General features: G+C 35.1%; 2 protein-coding genes and 1 long non-coding RNA gene across 3 annotated transcripts; 1 reads left to right on the plus strand and 2 right to left on the minus strand.

Moving 5' to 3' along the window:
- The first annotated feature begins 41 nt into the window (after positions 1-41).
- On the plus strand, positions 42-5,948 carry si:ch211-232m10.6 (uncharacterized protein LOC572203 homolog). The gene is made up of 8 exons (XM_042744786.1): positions 42-237; positions 656-1,096; positions 1,436-1,659; positions 3,639-3,839; positions 4,449-4,496; positions 4,573-4,731; positions 4,824-4,935; positions 5,418-5,948. The coding sequence occupies exons 3-8, from the start codon at positions 1,464-1,466 to the stop codon at positions 5,815-5,817; spliced, it is 1,116 nt and encodes a 371-aa protein (XP_042600720.1). The 5' UTR covers positions 42-237; positions 656-1,096; positions 1,436-1,463; the 3' UTR covers positions 5,818-5,948.
- Positions 5,949-7,712: 1,764 nt separating this feature from the next.
- LOC109111023 (visinin-like) lies at positions 7,713-12,992 on the minus strand. Its single transcript, XM_042744789.1, has 4 exons — positions 12,921-12,992; positions 11,565-11,952; positions 7,995-8,106; positions 7,713-7,897 (listed from the first exon to the last, which is right to left on the minus strand). Exons 2-4 carry the CDS (start codon positions 11,943-11,945, stop codon positions 7,815-7,817), a joined length of 576 nt encoding a protein of 191 aa, XP_042600723.1. The 5' UTR covers positions 11,946-11,952; positions 12,921-12,992; the 3' UTR covers positions 7,713-7,814.
- A 2,245-nt stretch (positions 12,993-15,237) lies between these two features.
- LOC122140759 lies at positions 15,238-16,955 on the minus strand. The gene is made up of 2 exons (XR_006157335.1): positions 16,673-16,955; positions 15,238-16,353 (listed from the first exon to the last, which is right to left on the minus strand). It is a non-coding gene; the product is annotated as an uncharacterized LOC122140759 (long non-coding RNA).
- Positions 16,956-19,068: the final 2,113 nt, after the last annotated feature.

The raw sequence follows: 19,068 nt of genomic DNA on the forward strand, positions 1-19,068 counted from the left end.
GAGGAGATGAATGTAACCTGGTTGTAGGCGAAGAGAGAGAGAGAGAGAGAGAGATTTAAATGGAACTATAGAAAGAGGCAGAATCGAAGGAACAGATGGACTTGGACGGATTAAGTGAAATCTGGGTGGGTTTGTCATAAACATTCACTCGAGGTTGAGAATGAATAAAAGAAAACACAGTGAGAGACAGTGAAGTAATAAAAGTGGAACAGAGGTGAAGTGTCTTTACGGCTGAAGGTGGGTTGCATTTCTTTTTTTCTGTCTAAATAATATATTTTGATAATGCATAAAATATTCTTTAGGAAATGTAATACCAATTTGACAACTTTTATGTGTGTGCATTTTGCCTTTACTTTCTAACAATTATAAAAAAAAAAATAGAGGTGACATATGCACCACATATTTCTGCAAATATTGTGATGCAATGCTATTTTTTCCTCATGTGATCATAATTATTTAAACATCTGTGTGAAATGTTTATTTTAAATATTCTGTGTGTGTGTATATATATATGTGTGTGTGTGTGTGTGTATATATATATATATATAATTTTATTTAAATTATAATATTTAAATTATTATTACATTTATAGATCAGACTCAAATATCTACTTCATAATACTTAATCTGTCTTGATAATATGGTTTGTTGCTTAGGTGTCTGGGGGGCTCTGTGGGCCAGGAGAGACAGATGTACCTTTCTCCCAAAGATCATGAAGAGATCATGAAGGATTACAAAGAAAGGATTACAAAGAAATGGATGTTGGTGATTAAGACATACAATAAGAACGAAATTCTCAGAAAATCTCAGTAAATCTCCAAGAAAGAGACCAGGTGAGAGATGGGCAAAATCAAAGAGAAGAACAAGGTCGTTCTTGATTGACTGTATGACTTAAGACCAAGTTCATCTATGTGCTGAGCTGAAGAACATACATCTGGGAAACACCTCTGAATGTTCAGCATGAAGATTCGTGATCATCAGCCTCATCTCCATTGACTTTGAGGACGTAATTTCAGACAAAGGGAACATGTTTAACACCTTCTGAGCCTTTTCTGCATTTCACCCAAGACATTTTTATATGGAAACCTAAGGCACTGGCAAGTGTGTTTTCACATGCTCACATCTGTCTAATTTCCTTTAAATCCTCTGCTCATCATCTCACTTCCATTGACCTTTAATTCTGCCTTTGCATCTTCAATTTCTATTTGTTTCCGCTCATGTAAACTCCTCCTCTCTGACTTTTGACATTGGTCTGCCACTTTAATCAATTCTTTAGTAATCTTGCTTTCCCGTACACTACTGACCACATTTATGTCGCTCTTCCCTTTCTCTCGCCTCATCTTTACTAACTCTAATTTCATATGTACTGTAGATGGATATGCACACAAAGCTTCTTTCTTAGCATCTGAGTATTGTCTTTTCTTTGTTAATTGCAGTATCTGGTCCTGTCTGTATCAGTCCACCATGTTGGAGCATTTGTCCCGCAGGAATCGGTCCTTGCTGTCTCTCTCACTGACTTCTCTGGCCCTAGCGCTCTCTGTTTTGGCCTTCTGTACATCATACTGGTGCGAGGGGACACATAAAGTGGTCAAACCTCTCTGTCTGTCACCAGTCAAAATGAAGAACTGCGGGCAGAACAACAGCCAGCCCTACACAACTGGTAAGAAGTATAACTACACTTTTAAAATAAAGATTACAAAAGGAGGGTTTCACAGGAAAGACATAGAACCATCATTTTTGGTTTCTCCAAAGAAACTTTCAGTGAACGGTTCTTAAATAAAATATATTTTCTTAGTTTTGTTTACATATTATCTAAAGAACTCTTTCACTATAAGGAATCTTTTGTCTAGTGGAAAGTTTCCAGAGACGCCTATACAGCTCCATTATTTTTAGGAGTGTGCACTGTAAAACAATTCAAGCCCAACTTTAAATGTTAATGTTAACCTATTGCATTAAATTTTTAGGGATTATCAAATATAATTTTTTTTTTACAGAAATGATTGTGAAAAGTTTAAACGAATACAGCCAACAATAGCTAACAAACTAAAATTGGGATATTTCATTTATTATTCATAAAATCCTACTGACAAAACCCATAATAGCTAATTGCCTTTTAACAAACAGTCATCTACACTCAACTACGTTTAGTTATAAAAAGCATGTGTTTGATTCACAAAAAAAGAGCCGACTCATCAGAGCCTTTTGTTTGGGAATGGTACTTACCTGTTCATGATGTATGTGTTTGATTCACTAAAAAGAATCATTCATTCAAGAGTCATATATTCATGAATCAAGCTACACTGGCTGCATTGCATGTTTTTGATTCACTAAAAGAACCGGTTCACAAGATTCATTTGCTTTGGAATACAAATGGACTTATCACGTTGTTTGTTCGCTAGTATATGGAAGTCCGTTCCTGCCAAAAAACTTTTTTTTTTTTCTTTAGAATTGCGTCATATAGACTTGCAATTCTGACTTTTTTCTCAGAATTGTGAGATATAAAGTCAGAACTGTTGGATATAAAGTCGCAACTGTGAGAAATAAAGTCAGAATTGTGAGATATTAACTTGCAATTCTGACTTTCTCGCAACTGGAAGTTTGCATCTTGACTTTTTTTCTCAGAATTGAGAAAGATATAAACTCACAATTATGAGTTAAAGTTTAGTTCTGAGGAGAAAAGACTGATATGTTCTCAAAATTGAGTTTATATCTCACAATTCTGACCAAATTTGCCATTGCAAGTTTATATGACGCAATTCTGAGGATAAAGTCAGAATTGCCAGTTTATATCTCGCAATTCTGACTTCATTTCTCACAACTGCAAGTTTTTATCTCAAAAATTAATAAGGAAATAAGTCAGAATTGTGAGATGTAAACTGGCAATTGTGAGATAAAAATTCAGAATTATGAGATAAAAAGTCGCAATTACCTTTTTATTCAGTGGTTTTTAATTATTGGGTTTCAGTGTTGAATAAAACTGTCAGGGTATTTTAGTACGACATTGTGCTCACATCAGCGGAATACATTTGCGAGAACCTGTAACAAAACCAAACGTCATTCTGTTCTGGTATTGCTTTTAATGAAATTGGAATAAGCTCCCAGTCCTAGTCATTGCATAACACACTTGACTAACATTTAGTAAGAAGTGTAAAGAGTGCAGCCTGTTCTTTTTGTTCTTTAAAACTACTCATAACCACAGTAAAAAAAAAAAAAAAAAAAAAAAACATAATCCCCTGAAAATAACCTACTGCACTTTCAAACTGTAAAGATCATAGATTTACAGGTCAGTACTTGCTGTAGTGTTATCTTCCAGGTCAAACCTTTACAAATCTAATAGATTGTTTTAACCCCTCTTACACTGAGGGAGATTATCACTAAATCTGACATTATGAAGGATTCAAAATGAAAGGTTTTGCTTTAGAAGAAGTGAACAATTACATGATTATAAGAAATATCTTGGAAAGCACAGCCATCAGTGTCCACTGCACAATTAGTCAAAAGCAAAAATGATAGTGTGTGTGTGTGTTTGTATAATCGTACAGAATAGATTTGATGCATTCAATCAGTCTCTTTTTATTTCTCATTGTTCTTTTATTCAGTTCTCCAGTCTTCTCCACTCAACTCTCCCTCTTTCCACAGAGGTCCCAACAGCAGACCCTAAGAAAGCAGACTCAAATGTGACAATGTCGCCCAAGCAGGAGGAGGAACTGGCCCGTATGAGAGCCAATAATCTGGCAAATGCAGTTCACTACATCTGGGAGACGGGTGAAGACAAATACATGCAGCGCTACTTTCACACTGGCTTCTGGTTGTCCTGTGAGAAACACAATGACGGGGCTGGTGAGGGCAAATGGTTCAGTATACTTCTTTCTGATATCTTTTAATGATGATGTTAAGTGATAAATCATCAAAATTCACTTTTATTGACAGTCATTTTGCAGCTGTTTAGCTGGAGACTTTATATAAAATTCCAATGAATATAATTCAATTCGGGTTCATAGAAAATGAGTAAAACACACTTTTAACACATAAAGCAACTACTGTCATATGCCCAAGTGTCAAAGCTGTTCTTGATACTAATGTCCTGATTCAGTCTCTGTGAACATCTGTTTCCTGTTGTGGCCTTTATTAACTCTTATTTAACTGCCATGGGGTCACCCCAGTTCTCAACATCTGCTCCAACAAGACAGTCTTACACAACTCAGGACATGGCTGCATGTTTCTTAAGTTACATAATGCACATCACTCTTTTGATAGATAGATAGATATTTAGATAGATAGATAGATAGATAGATAGATAGATAGATAGATAGATAGATAGATAGATAGATAGATAGATAGATAGATAGATAGATAGATAGATAGATAGATAGATAGATAGATAGATAGATAGATAGATAGATGATTCCTCAAGAAACAGTTCGCAAAGACTGTGCCTATTCTTCACAGGTGAGAAATGTCGGAGCTTCATTGAACTGACCCCTGGAGAAACACAAGGTGAGATGTTTATGAGCTATAGATACAGAAATTGGCATGAAATAGCTCATTTCTGATTCTGTTTCATATCCTGTAGGAGTTCTGTGGCTCTCAGTGATATCAGAATTTGCATACATCAGCCTTCTGGCGATGGGGTTTCTTCTGATGTGGGTGGAATTGCTGCTCTTGTGTCTGAATAAGGACATGTATGCACTCAAGATCAATGCTTTTGCTGCCATCTGTACCGTGCTGTCTGGTGAGTTCTGTTAGCTTTAGGAAAAAAATATGGTTTTTCATCAGTATGTAACAGAGACAAACAGAGAGAACAATATCTTTTCTACATTTCAGGTATGATGGGAATGGTGGCACATATGATGTATACAACAGTATTTCAGATGACTGTCAGCATTGGGCCCAAAGACTGGAGACCTCAGACGTGGGACTATGGCTGGTCATTTGCGTAAGTCTCTATCTTTCTCTAATCCATTTTTCTTTCTTTCTTACAAATACCATGCAATAAACAGTGGTCTCCAAAAATCAGGTATAACATTGATAATCTGGGGTTCATTATGGAATTTGAAGCTGCAGTCTTTTATAATCTATTTTTAAAATGAATAATTTTAATAATGTACGAAATATATATATAAAAAATAAATAATAATTGATCAAATATTAAATGTTATTCTGACAGTATACATCATTTCCCCAGTGGTTAAAAAAAATCAGCTTTGCATCATAGGAATAAATTACATTTTACAATATATGAAAATATAAAACAGTAAATATAATACTATTTTACAATATTACTGTTTTTAAATAAATGCAGTATCGGTGAAAATAAGAGACTTCTTTCAAAAACCTTACAAAATCTTACCAACCCCAAACTTTTGAATGGTATAGTGTTAAGTCAAATCATTTGAAACATTGGTGCTTCTTTCACAGCATGGCGTGGATCTCCTTCAGCTGTTGCATGGCAGCAGCTGTATTCACCTTGAATTCTTACACCAAAACTCTGATTGAGATGAAGCACCGTGCCCGGATCCGTCTGGAGGAGGCCCGTGCTGCCAGCCACGCGCCGCCCTATGATGAGGTCATCACAACCGGTGGTGGCAGCCTCTACTCTGTCAGCCGTCTCGTTCAGCAATGCCAGAAGAGTGCGTTTATTGACACCACATGGAGCCCGAGGGAGGAAGTGTCTGGTGGGGGTATGGTGGGGGCAAAGAGTCCTCATGGACTGGTTCTGGTGGGGGGATGCGGGAGAGAGGGATGCGAGGACTGTGAGAGAGAAATGGATGAGGTGGTGGATGCATTAGAGAGGGAAGGGAATGATGAAATGTGTTGAGGAGAATGCCTGGAGGAAGTCCTTCATCATCAGCAGTATCAGTGACCATGTTTAAATGCATATTATTTTCTAATTTAGATCCATATTTGGTTAGGCCTTTAAAAAAGTTTACATGCTCCACAGGTGTTGAAATATCCATGTATTCATGTGATCTGCATACTAGACGTGAGTCATTTTGGACTGTAATTTTATTATTCAATGTCCATCATGTCCTACATGCAAGAGTGGGAACCTTTGTGTCAATTTGAAATGTAGGTCTTTGATGTTTCTTTTACTGTTTGTACAATAATAGTAAAAAAAAAAAAAAAGATGTCCTTTGCTTCAAATATGTTTGTGTTCACATGATTTAGATTTAGAGTTTTAGCTCCATGAGTTCTGAGAACATTTGCGCTTTCAATTTAGTTTGGATCACGTCTGACTCTCTAGGTTGTGTCAGTCTGTACAATCATTCTTCACTTCTTTATATTTTGAGCTTTCAATAAGATCACCAAGCACAATATATCAGATAATCTGAATATACAACAAGACGGTGGACAGATTACAAAAAAAAAAACCGGAATACCAGCAGCTTTAGACAGATGCTTTCAAAAGCTGGACAGAAGATTATGTGAATAATCTCCCCAGAAAGACACGGAGATAAAGTGAGAGATGGAGAGAATGAGAAATGATGAGAAAGAAAATCAGAATCACAAACAAAGAGGGGGGGGGGGGGGCTTTTTTTAAGCCAGTGTTCACTTAGTGATGGTCATGTTACAGCATACATATTTAAGTTATGGTAAAAGCATACACAACACATAATTACACGTGTTACTATTTATTGTTCCATTCAATCAATAACTAACCTATAATATTCTGTCTGGAGAAAAAAAAAATCTTTACACAATTGTTTTGCAATAACAATGTAATATAGTGTAAAATAAACCATAAGAAGATTGTTTAGATTAAGACAAAATGAAATGACACCATATTTTAATATGAGAGAATAATTAAACAATTTCAAATGGACACTAAACAATGGCATTCATCAACTGTGCCAAACAAACCTCTAATTCAACAAATGCATGACAGAAATCAAACATACCCTTAACCTAGAAATTACAGTCAAATTGAATAGAATATAATATTTCAACTATTTTTAAAATGCTATCTTTTACTTAAAGCAACTGTATGTAGTTTTGTGTATTTTTTGACTTTGGAGCCCCCTACAGTTAAATGAGAAGAATAAACTGTTGCAATCACGTGATTCTAAAGATGCAGGAAATTCAGATGGAGGGCAGGAAGTGAAAAGCATAATGGATGAGATGGAGGAAAGTCGCAGAGTGAACAGACTTTCTTTGAAAGGTACTTTGATCTTAATATATTATTATATCTTATATTAACCATTTGCACACATGAGCATTATCCAACTCGGCTCCTTCCGACCGACAGATGCAGGGTTACCCCTACATATATAGCCTATACATATCTATGGGGTTACAGACCACTTTTCCTGCGTTTTTCAGTCAATTTCTCACATTTTTCCCCCTTATGAACAACACATTTTCGTACACAATAAAAGCTCCTTGTAGTTTCTTGGTAAGTCCGACTTGAGCAGACATAATGCAAACATCTGCTAGATTCCTATATAGAAAATCATTTCCTTGCCTCCAGCTGCATTTTGCGCCACAGCAATGATGTCATGTGCAAACAGCCTATTACAGTGGACAGCTACACCTGCATTTGTTGCTGCTGTAAAGCAAGGAAATGTAGGAAACAGACAGAAGCCATTTATCTTATTAGATGTGAGTGTACCATCAGAATGATTTTGAAACTGATATTTCAAGATAAAGAAGAAAACTTACAGTTGCTTTAATAAAAACACATGAAACTAGCAGAACACAATGGCGACACACAAATTAAGGATGGCCCATCTTTAATGAAAACATTTAATATACAACCAATGCACAGGAAGTCAAGCATGGCAAAACCACTGTTTGCATGAACATGATCATGTTGGGTCATTTATGGTCGTACTGAATGAGCCGCAGTGCAGTCTCGTTTGACTGAACGGCTTCAATGAACTCTCCCTCTGCGACTCGTTCTGCATGTGTGAGAGAGAATTTACTTTGTAAATGTTTTCTCTGTATGTTAATATCGATTAACAACGAATCATAAGACTCTTAAGTTAGCTTTCTTACCGTTGTCCTTTTTGTCAAAGATGGACCAGAGTTTCTCTGCTCTCTTCTCTGGCGTACTCTCATCACTGGGAAGATTTGCCTGCTTCGCTTTTGGTATGAGACTGAAAATTGCCTGATGGGAAATGAGTGAGAACAGGATCAAATGACAGAGTTTTTGCCTTGAATGAACTCACCAAATCTTATCAAGTGAATACGGGAATTTTCATTTAGTTTCACATAGTTTTAATGACCATTTATATTTGAATTAGGCTACTGTGCCACTATAAGAAAACCAAAATACAAAATCTGTATATTTCACACTTGTGTCATTGTTAATGGGTCAAGTAATACATTTTACCTTGTAGATTTTTAGTGTTTTTTGGGTCTCAACATGTTGCATGTCAAGGTATAGTATTCTTTATTAAAAATGTTTGAATGTTTCAGTTCAGTCAGAGCTCAGCTGATGTCATAATTGCTGTGCAGGACATACTTCTGAAATTTTTTTTTTTTTGTATGACGATGTTGTTGGCCATTACATGGACCTATTCTTTGGATAACAACTCATGACGCACAAACCTATTTCTAAATCTGTTATTTTGTCCTGTAATCCATGCTTAGCTCAGTTTTAATGGATTGTGTTTAGGCTATGTGCTAAATTTATTCCCTCAGCTCCCTATCTGTTTGGCCTCAGTGCTGTATATGTCTTACTCCTTCTTTAGAGCTTAACTTACTTGTTTGGTAATTTGTTTGCATGCTGATTCGGCTCAACCTAATATAACTGAAGTTACCTAACAATAGGCCAATACAAATAGATTAAATGGTGCCAGCTGTGCCAGTCTTACTTGAGAGCTTTAGCAAGATAATGAGGACAGCCATGTCTGGAGTGCACTTCTAACTCAAAAGATACAAAGTGAAAAAGTGTAATAAATAAAAGACTAAAATGAACAGACTTTCAATTACATTAATCACTCTGTAACCATGTATAAATATCCGAAAATATTGTTATGCTGAAACAGAAATGAGAAATGTTTCAATAGCCATTTAAATTTTGGTCTGTTCACACAAAACAAGTTGTATAAATTCAGAAGACCTTGAATATAGTGCGTAAGACCTGTTCACACAGAATGATAACTGTAACGGTAATTACAACTATAATGTTTTAATACAACAACTATAACGATAACGACACAGATAAAACAATATTATTGGAATCACTTTCAGAATGTTTTTTTACCCTGCTGATTGATAATAAAAAACCTTGATAGCCAAATCAGAAAACAAACGACTTTAAAGACATCAAGCATTTCAAGTTTCAGACGACAAAACTGCCGTGTGAACTTATAACGAACAGAACGTTATAATGCATTGGTGTGGACACTGTATAGTTATCATTATAGTTATTGTCTTTGTGTGAGTTGACCATAATCATTTTTTGGAGCTCGACAACCCTCATTAATTTTACTTTATTCAGTGATAAGATTCTCTCTCTGTGTTCCAATGAAAGAAAGTCATGTTTGGAATGACAAGAAGGTAAGTAAATTCAGAAAGAATTTTTATTTTGTGGTGATCTATCCATTTTTACTCCAATAAACCAGGTGAAATTAGTATTTGACACATCTGAGAATGCTTTTCAATGATCATTCTCAGTGATGCTGTAAGTGTCTTCTATGCAATAAATTTTCTGTCATGGTGGAGCTACTACAGTTTGAAGAGAATCTTGCTGAGCAAATTAGTTGCAGTCATTTGAATGAAAAATATATCATCCCCTTGAGTACTCATGTACCACAATTCACAAGTATTCACAACTGAGCGTTCTCGGTTGTCACAATCCAAAAGACAGCCCTGCTTTCATGTAATATTACACTATAGTTTTCAGATTATATAACATAATGGATATAATTTATTCTGTTGATTCATACTACAACATCTCTGTCCAACAATTTACACTACTCCCTGGGAAATTGATCGGCCATTTCTTAGAAGAAGGCTTAAGAGTTGACATGTCATTGAATCCCCCTGCACCCATGGTCTTAAATCCTGATTGCACATTGAAGCGCTTATCTCTCTCACAGTACCCACCACCCAATCCTTCTGCCTCCCTCCGCAATGAGTCCTTATAGAGCTCAAGCTTAAGGATGATGTCACTCTATGCTTCTAATCGCTGTTCTTAGGTCAGCTTTAATGTTAAATGCTCTTTATGTTTTAATCGTCACTGTCAAAATGACCTGACTCAGAGTCTGAGATACATTCATGATGCCTTATAACTTAGATGGGGTGTCCCACCACCAGGCAAACTTAAGATGCAGTCGCTTTGCTACAATTTTGCAAGCAACTATTCATTATCAAAATCTGCATGGGAAACATTTTAGCCCCCACTTGAAACTCCCAAATAATTCTCCCTAAAGTTTCTGTACATTTACCCACAAAATGCATGGCTAACTTAATAAATAAGAAATATTGAGTTTCAAATAGTATTATGTGTGAAGAATTCTGCGATTGAATCAACTCAACCATTGTATTCGGGGGCGGGGCTATCTGTTTGTCTGACTAATGACAGATGGGGGCATGTTAAAGGAAACCTGTTTGAAATCACAAATTATGCAGTCCTGTTTGGTGACCTTGGTGGTACAGAAATGACACACTTCAAGCTAAAAAAATATATCAGGTAAAAAAAAAAGCATAATAATACATGGATATATGTGTGACCAATTGGAACACGAGCGAAATCTGCGTGGGAAACTTTTTAGCTCACACTCCAAACTCGAAAATCAGAAATGGTTGGATTTCGCAAGCAAAATTTCACTGAGCAACAGTAAATGTGACTGCATTTTTACTTTTTTAAGTTTTAATGACGTTTTATCATAATGTATTCCCAATTGGTGTCAGCATTTTTTAACTAAAGTTTTCATTCTGTAGTGAAATCCACAAGCATTGCGATAAAACTAATGAAAACGAGACAGAAACAATAATATGCAAAAACTTTAAGAACGATTTTTTTCCAGATGATGAATGATGAAAAAAATAAAAACATTGACTGCCAATCAGAATCTGATCTTTAAAAAGCTTGAGCTTGAAACTCCTGGTTTTGCAGATTCGAAAATGGCTGAAATTTGCTTGAAAAATTTCGCCAAGCAGTTTTATTTGTGATCCTTACTGTCTTGAGTTTACGTCAGTAATGTTTCATATCATATTTGCATGACTAACTTAATAAACAAATAAGAAAGATTAAGTTTGAAATACTATTATATGTGAAGAATTCTGTGATTGAATCAACATTGACTCAACCGGTGTATTTGGGGGCGGGGCTATCTGTTTGTCTGACCAAATATAGATGGGGGTGTGTTCAAGGAAACCTGTTGGAAATCATGAATTATGCAAAAATGTTTGGTGACGTTAGTGGCAAATGACACACTTTAAGCTAAATCTACCAAGTAAATAAAAAGCATAGAAATATATTTTCATAGTAAATCCTATGATAGATATATTTGGGACAGAGTAAATCTGTGGAATAGAGGTTTGTCCAGTAGGATGGAGAACAGCTCCTTAAGCAGCCGTTTGTGTACAATATATGTGAAATAATCATTTTCTTACCTGGCTGAGTTCAATTACTTCAGGTTTTGTGACGTAACCATTCTTGTCCACATCAAACAGTGAGAAGGCCCACTCTAGCTTCAAGGCTGACTTGCCCGAGGAGGTCATATGAAGCGCAACAACATACTCTTTAAAGTCTAATGTCCCATCATCATTGGTGTCAAAGGAACGAAAAACGTGTTGGGCATAAGCCTTAGCATCACTTTCAGGGAAGAATTTAGCATAGATCTCCTCAAACTGCTGTAGTGTGATGCGACCTGTAGGACACTGCTTCTGGAAGTTTTCATACCACTGGGTGATATCAGATTCTGAGAACCTGGTGGTCAGCTTGAGGTCATCCAGGATCTCTCTGGGAATCCCTCCACTCTGTGCGTTACCCATGACCTCCCTTTGAGTGATAGAAGAATAGAAGATAGAAGAAACTGATATACTAACAAAGGTGTGAAATTGTGCCCTTAGTGAAGATGTTGCTCAGTCAAGGTTTCCAGTCAAAACAGAAAATAAAAATGACAAAAAATATGACACACAAAAGTGAACTATTTTTTATTTTATTTTAAAATTACAATTTTTTTTAATTGTCATTAAAATGAAGTCACGATACCAAACATCTTTTTACCAATTTTTTTTTTTTTTTTTTTTTTTTACAAATTATTGTACTTAATAATATACGTTTCTTAAACTGGCATTTAGTTGTTCTTTATCGTCCTTTTACTGATAAATTAGTGTCAGTGTTGCTGAAAAAAATATGAAAACACTTCAAATCTAGAAAAAAAAGAAGAAATGTGATTTAAAGGTACCTCTCTTTAGAAAGAAAAAAACCTCTGAAATATGTTCCCAATTGTTTTGCATGCTGCAATTAGGAAATTGTAACTTAATTATGGCTGTGCATAGATTACATTAATACATCTATTATCAAGGTTTTCTAGTTAACATAATCAGATGCTATGCCTTTTAAATAATTAAATTACAAAAGTGTCCTAATAAACTTGCAGTAAACAAAAAGCAATTTAGTCTTATGTTTTTGCCCAACCTATATTACAGACTTGGTCTCATAAAGGTTGTTTCCAAGGTTTTATTTGATGTAGACAGAGCTCTTACAAAAAAGGAGTAATGGATAAAAAAAAAAAATGAATAAACAAACTCAGAAGCCACTGAAAAAAAAAAGTAAAGCCACTGACTGGGATGCGTTTATAAATGTTTAATGTAGTGTATTTTAATATAATGATTGATATAGATGCAAACCAGTAAAGAATATGCAAGTTCTGATTAAAATCACTAGGCTCATTAGTAGTTGTGCTCTAGAGAGAAATTAAAAATCTTGAATCTGTATGCACGAATAGAAAAGAAAATGCTTACCTGTGGTTGTGGACCAAGAATGAAGAATGTTATCAAGGTAGCGTTTGGAAGAGTAATGAGGCAGTGTAAAAAGGGGTGGCAACCTCTCCATGCTGGGTTAAGTCAATTAAACAAGATTCCACAAGGCTCAGCCAGAACAAGATTTACATTTCATGTTTTGCACAATTGCTTTTTTCTGTTCTGTACTGTACTTTTTTCTAATCCCATAATAATTATAGTCACATTTTGGGTTTTCGCTAAACAGCCCTGACAACATGACTAAAATAAAGTACGCATTCCTAGATGAGTTGAAACATATTGACACAATTCCAGATTTTTACATTTTATTTTATGATTTTTAGAAGTTAAATTATAAAATTATGACAATTTTTGTGGCCTGTTAATTGGTTGTTTTATGTAAACAACATTATGGCAAAGACTTTCATCTCTAAATACAAAATGTAGTTCCAGAAAAACAGGCAAGGGGTGCGCTGACCTCAAAAATTAAAGAGGGATTTCCATTCAGGTCTTCATAAATCTCATTAAACTAAGTGGTAATGGTCTTCTCCTCCAGGTGTACACCATCTTAATGTATGTTAGTGCTTAATTTGCAGTAGCTGATAAAAAAAAAAACACTTGAAACTTGAAATTATCTGAGCAATGACATGATTATCAGCATTATTTAAATACATACGTATATGTACACATATGGGGAAAATTTTTTATTGTGTTTTTGGAAGGTTGATAGGGGCATGTAAGGGGCGATTTATACCACTATTGTAGCCTTGACCAAGGCACTTAACCTTTGGGGAGACTGTCCAAACACATGATTGTTTAAAAGTAATTTTAGGAAAAAAAGAGAAGACCACTGGGTTTTAGAAACCTTCTGATTGAATGTTGACACACTGTGCAATCTGTCCTTACATTTCATTTGTATCCTTCCCTAACATCAAATCTTTTTTTCTTTACCTTTCCACCTTTTCAAGTGTTGGATTTTCTCTGAGTCATAAATACATCCTGATAGTCTTTTCTGATCAGCTTACTGTCCCTAGTCTACCTTGTCCTGCCAACGATAATGTCCCCATACCAGACAATCCCTCCATCTATAAAGAGAGAGAGAACACAGAAATAAACACACTGGAAAGAGTGAACAATGAGGGAAAGAACCATAACACGTGACATCAAAGGAAAGCCAAGTTTCTGTGCACAGGTCTTTAATGACTGGTATCCAGTTAATTACATCTTCCAATGCTTGATTAAGTGCAAACCCAAACATAATTTTGATTTTCTGTAAACGCTCCCCAGTGGGCATGTCCTAAGATCTAGCACAGTGAATGCCTATATCCTAATCTATTTTGACAAATGCCTAATCTATAATCAATATACCTCTTTTCTTTTTACAGCAAATGGTAAGCTAACATATCTGCTTAACCTAATAAAAATAAAAATTAAATCCCAGTTTTCTGTATTTTTTATATTTAATAAAATATCACAAATTAAATAAAATATCTAACATTTAAATAGTTAAATGTCATGTAGTCAGTGATAAATTGTTGGCTTGTAGTTCATCATCTTTCCATAAAAAAAGATTGCTTGATCATTCTTTCTTACAATAACTTATTAAGCAGTTGAATGCAAATGTGTTGATAAACACATTGTTATGGTTTTAAATAAGGCATTAACAATTTTTTTTTTTTTTTTTTGTCAGATTGATAGAAACTGTGTTAAAAATAGCTGAATCTTGACGAAATTAAAGCTCATATTAATTCAGCAGCATCATGGAATATTTTACCCCTATTTGTCACCCTATAGAAATATAGAAATAAAGAATAGCAATCATTGTTTCCTTCCAAAGTGGTATATCATGCAGTAGGTGCACCATTAAGCCGTTTGCCTCAAAAACAAGAGTAAATAATAATCTGTCCAAAAGATTTTCAAGATGTTTAATCTCACAGATTTGAATCTTTTTGAAAGGAGGTGGTTATCTGTCCTTTGGGATCCACCATATTTATAAATAACTACTGCTAGCTTCTTTTTCACAATTTGCTTTCTCTTATATGACACCAATTTATTGATTTAAAATTGCATAACTACTATTGATTTGTATTTCTAACATTGTTCTTTTTCCACATTGTAGGCCTATTTTTCTTATATCAAGGGCCAATTTCCCTTACGCACTGCAGTCTGTACCACACAGAATATGCCACTTTTAGACCACATGTGCTAATAAGTTCCAATCCCATTAGACGGCTTAAAACGAGAAAAGCCCTCAGAGATCAAGTGTAAAACAGGAAAAGACCCTAGAGCTAAATAAAGCCCAGTTTTTTAAGTCTCAGACTAACTGTAAGCTTCTTTATTTACTGGAGGCACTTTTAGAAGAGGCAGAGAAGAAAGCTGATCTACTTAAAAAACACAATATTCAGGGTTTAAGATATTTCAAAAAGAAACTACAACAATAATGCAGTTTTATATTTATCACACTTTTTTAAACTGATGTACAGAACTCTCACATCTGTAGCAAAGAGCAACATAAAGGATACATATTTTTAAACATTTATTTAAAAAAAAAAAACACCTTTTAATTTGTCAAAAATGTCATTTTTATACGTGTAAAAATATGAACATGAAATTTTCACGTTTGTCTCCACCTAGAGATCATATGAAGTACTGCAAATGTTCTCTGATTGGTGGAACATAATTTTCTAGCCACTTGAACATATTCATTTTGATAAAAAAAAATCAATACTGACAATTTGCCAAATATCAATCAAGATCATACACATTTTGCATACATGTTCAATGCAACCATTTCTTGATAACAAAGTAACAAAAAAATACATTGCACTATAGTACAGTAAAATTGTAACAATTTTGTTTAGTATTGTTCTGAATTACTTGTTACAGTAACGGAACAAATCTTTACATTAAAAAAGTACAAAAGAGTTATTGAAATTTCTGTTGCAGTCTGTTTCCAGGCAGTTTACCTAAGCAGGGTGTAAGGTCAGAATACTTCATTTAACAATACTATTTTTCCCCTTTAAATCTGTCAGGCACAAAAATGAGTCACTGTCATTTTTATTTAAAAAATAGAAATCAGAAATAAATCAGCTAACAGGATCACCGTCGAAAAGTCAGGGCCCTCTGTGGACATGATGTGTATATATTTTCCTGCTGAGTTTGCGGGCCAAGCGATCCACAGCATCGCCGATTCCGCTCAGATCCTTTTGTGTTGGCATACCCTCAATGTTGCCGCTGTACCACATGACCCATCCGCCAAGAGATATCAGCACCAAGACGGCCCCAGTGTAGACAAGAAGGTCCCCAAAATCTCTCCCCTTCATTTCCAGTGGCGCAAAGAGCCCCAGAAACAGGGCCGTAAAGCCAAAAATGTCAAAAATAACAGCAAAGCCCAGGGCCACTTTGCAGCGTTTCAAACCAGAACATGCCATGCTAACTGTTAGAGACAAACAGACAGTAAAATATGTTGTTGTTTTTTTGTAGCAAACATTAATGCATTCATGAACAATGTATAAAACAGTGTAAAAATGCACAATGCAAATAGTAAAAAATGAAGCCAAATCCACAACTGTTTAGCTTTCTACAAAACATAACTACACCAACTTTATTTTATATTGTTTTCTGTGCTCAGAAAGACCATGTGCGAGTGTCCACACTCAAACAATAGACAGTCTAATCTTCACACAGAAGTTACACAAACACGAAGACGTTAGGGGTTTATCGATCTAAAATGCATTATTATTGAGTATACTGACCTTTATTCTCGTATCTTCACTTTTTTTATCTTTTTATCATATTAAATATCTCATCGCTTTTCAGGCGAAGCTGCGTCAGGTATGAAGAAAACCTGTCTGAAGCTGTTTCCGGAGCCTCCCAGACGTGTTGATATTTGACACCGCCGGAACGCTGCCCTTTCAAACAGGTTACCATGATAACAGATTATCCGTGGAAATAGCGAAAACAGTTATTACTCTGTCATCATATCATGAAAATTAATCACCTTACACTGTTTGACTGAGGTCTTATGAATGTACAGTAGCTGTAACAATAATGGGGGAACTATTGTAGGCTCTCTGGCATAAATTTGATATGTATCATATTATCATTCTTGTTTTATTAAGACATCGACATCGATTGGGACAGATCTATTTTACATAAAATATTTAATAATATAAAAAATAAACTTGATGCAAACCTTGAAATGCAAATTGTGAAGTACTGCAACGTCTCTTATGTAATCATCGCTGTACTTGCAAAATTACCAATGAAAGTAAATACAATCTTGAAAACGGTTCTTCCTTTTCTTCCTTTTCTTATTTATTTATTATTATTATTTTTTTTTTACAATCAAAGATATTGCTGTTTGAATATCATAACATAATTAATTTAAATGTTAAAATTTTTGTATAATTAAGTTAACGTGCTACTTTGTAAAAAAAAAAATAAAAAAAAAATAAACATTTATTAATTAATCAAATCTGCGTGTCACTGCGGCTGCCGTTAGAAGTCCCGGTTGCTATAGAAACAGGCAGCGTTCTTTGACGTGCTTTTAGGACTGCGCATGCGCACTGGCTGATCTAGCTTTTTAAAATTTTATTTGATCAAAAGAAACAACATTTATGACACAGTTGTTGTATGATTTCTTTGGTGATTTCAAATATGAAATTTAATTGTAAGCTTAGTGAACAGTTTTTGAGAATTTGATGTTTCCCCGTTCAAAGAAATAGGAGTTGCACTTGCATGTCCGAGAGGCTTTAAAGGGTTAGTTCACCCAAAAATTAAAATTATGCCATTAATGACTCACCGTTCATCAGAACACAAATTAAGATATTTTTAATGCATTCTGACAGCTCTCTGACCCTCCCATAGACAGCAAGGTCCTTACACGATCACCGACAGAGGAGACTAATTTTTGAATAAAGTCGTTATTATTATTTTTTTTTCTTTTGTGCACAGAAAGTATTCTCGTAGCTTCATAAAATAATGGTTTAACCCCTGATGTCACATGGATTTTTTTTGCCGATCTCCTTGCTAGGTTTCTGGACATTGATCGTAAGGACCCTTGCTGTCTATGGGAGGGTCAGAGATCGCTCAGATTCCATCCAAAAATATCTTAATTTGTGTTCTGAAGAAGAACGGAGGTCTTACGGGTTTGGAACGACATGGGGGTGAGTAATTAATAACACAATTTTAATTTTTGGGTGAACTATCCCTTTAAAGGGACTTCGTATATGACGTATGATTTCTAAATCACCCGGATAATCTCGTTCTGCAGACTGTCGTTCAGTCAGTCAAGCCTCATGATGCAGCGATCGAAGCACGCGCACAACAACAATCAAGAGCCAATCAACATGCGCGCTGCAGTGCCGTATGGGGCTTGGCTAATGAGGTCCTTAAGTTCCATTTGAAAGTTTATAAGCTCTAATATTAAAAGCGTACAGTACATGCCTCATGCAGTTTAGTGGAACGATTTGATGCGAATCAATATTACAAATCTAATTTAAGTATACTCGCACGCTTTTCTTGTTATCAGAAACATGTAATGTATGAAACAATCATCCCTGTTTGACAGGACGGGGAGACACACAATTAACTAATGTTTAATTAACTACTTGTTAATGTTAATGACTAACTAACTACTTAGTCTTCTTTGATGGTTATCAATTGCATCACGCCCTGCTCTATGTCATGCATTCGCTCCAACGTTTTGTATCGGATTAGTTTAGTGATCAGCTGGATTCGTGTTTTTGAGAGAATTTATGTTTTGTTGTAGATTTGTGAATATCAGCCAGATCGATGTAACCGAAATCATGATGACTGATGCTCAGAGAAGCACGAGGAGCTGCAGAGGTCAGACTTTATTCAGTTTTAAAAGTCTTTAAACTGGATAAAATCCTATCTTATTTGAGAAATATTGTTTGAAGGTGATTTTGGGATATGGAGCCTATTTCTAGTTAGTCTAAGTCTGGTTTACTGTGGTATGATATGAGATAATAGACAGAAAAATCTTTGAAATTGATTTTTTTTTAAATCTTTGACTATATATATATATATAAGTTTGCAAATGTTTCTTATCATGATACATCAGGCTTTTATGGCTCATATAGAGCTCACACTCAAGGAAGAAAAACACTTCAAAATTATTTAGAGG

This window comes from Cyprinus carpio, chromosome B19 (assembly GCF_018340385.1).
Source record: "Cyprinus carpio isolate SPL01 chromosome B19, ASM1834038v1, whole genome shotgun sequence".
NCBI classification, from domain to species: domain Eukaryota; kingdom Metazoa; phylum Chordata; class Actinopteri; order Cypriniformes; family Cyprinidae; genus Cyprinus; species Cyprinus carpio.

Coding starts and splice junctions, on each gene's coding strand:
- si:ch211-232m10.6 (XM_042744786.1), top strand. CDS start 1,464: ATGTTGGAGCATTTGTCCCGCAGGAATCGGTCCTTGCTGTCTCTCTCA. Junction 4,497..4,572: donor GACCCCTGGAGAAACACAAG/GTGAGATGTTTA, acceptor CATATCCTGTAG/GAGTTCTGTGGCTCTCAGTG. Junction 4,732..4,823: donor CATCTGTACCGTGCTGTCTG/GTGAGTTCTGTT, acceptor TCTACATTTCAG/GTATGATGGGAATGGTGGCA.
- LOC109111023 (XM_042744789.1), bottom strand. CDS start 11,945: ATGGGTAACGCACAGAGTGGAGGGATTCCCAGAGAGATCCTGGATGAC. Junction 8,107..11,564: donor AAGTAATTGAACTCAGCCAG/GTAAGAAAATGA, acceptor ATTTCCCATCAG/GCAATTTTCAGTCTCATACC. Junction 7,898..7,994: donor CTTTGACAAAAAGGACAACG/GTAAGAAAGCTA, acceptor TCACACATGCAG/AACGAGTCGCAGAGGGAGAG.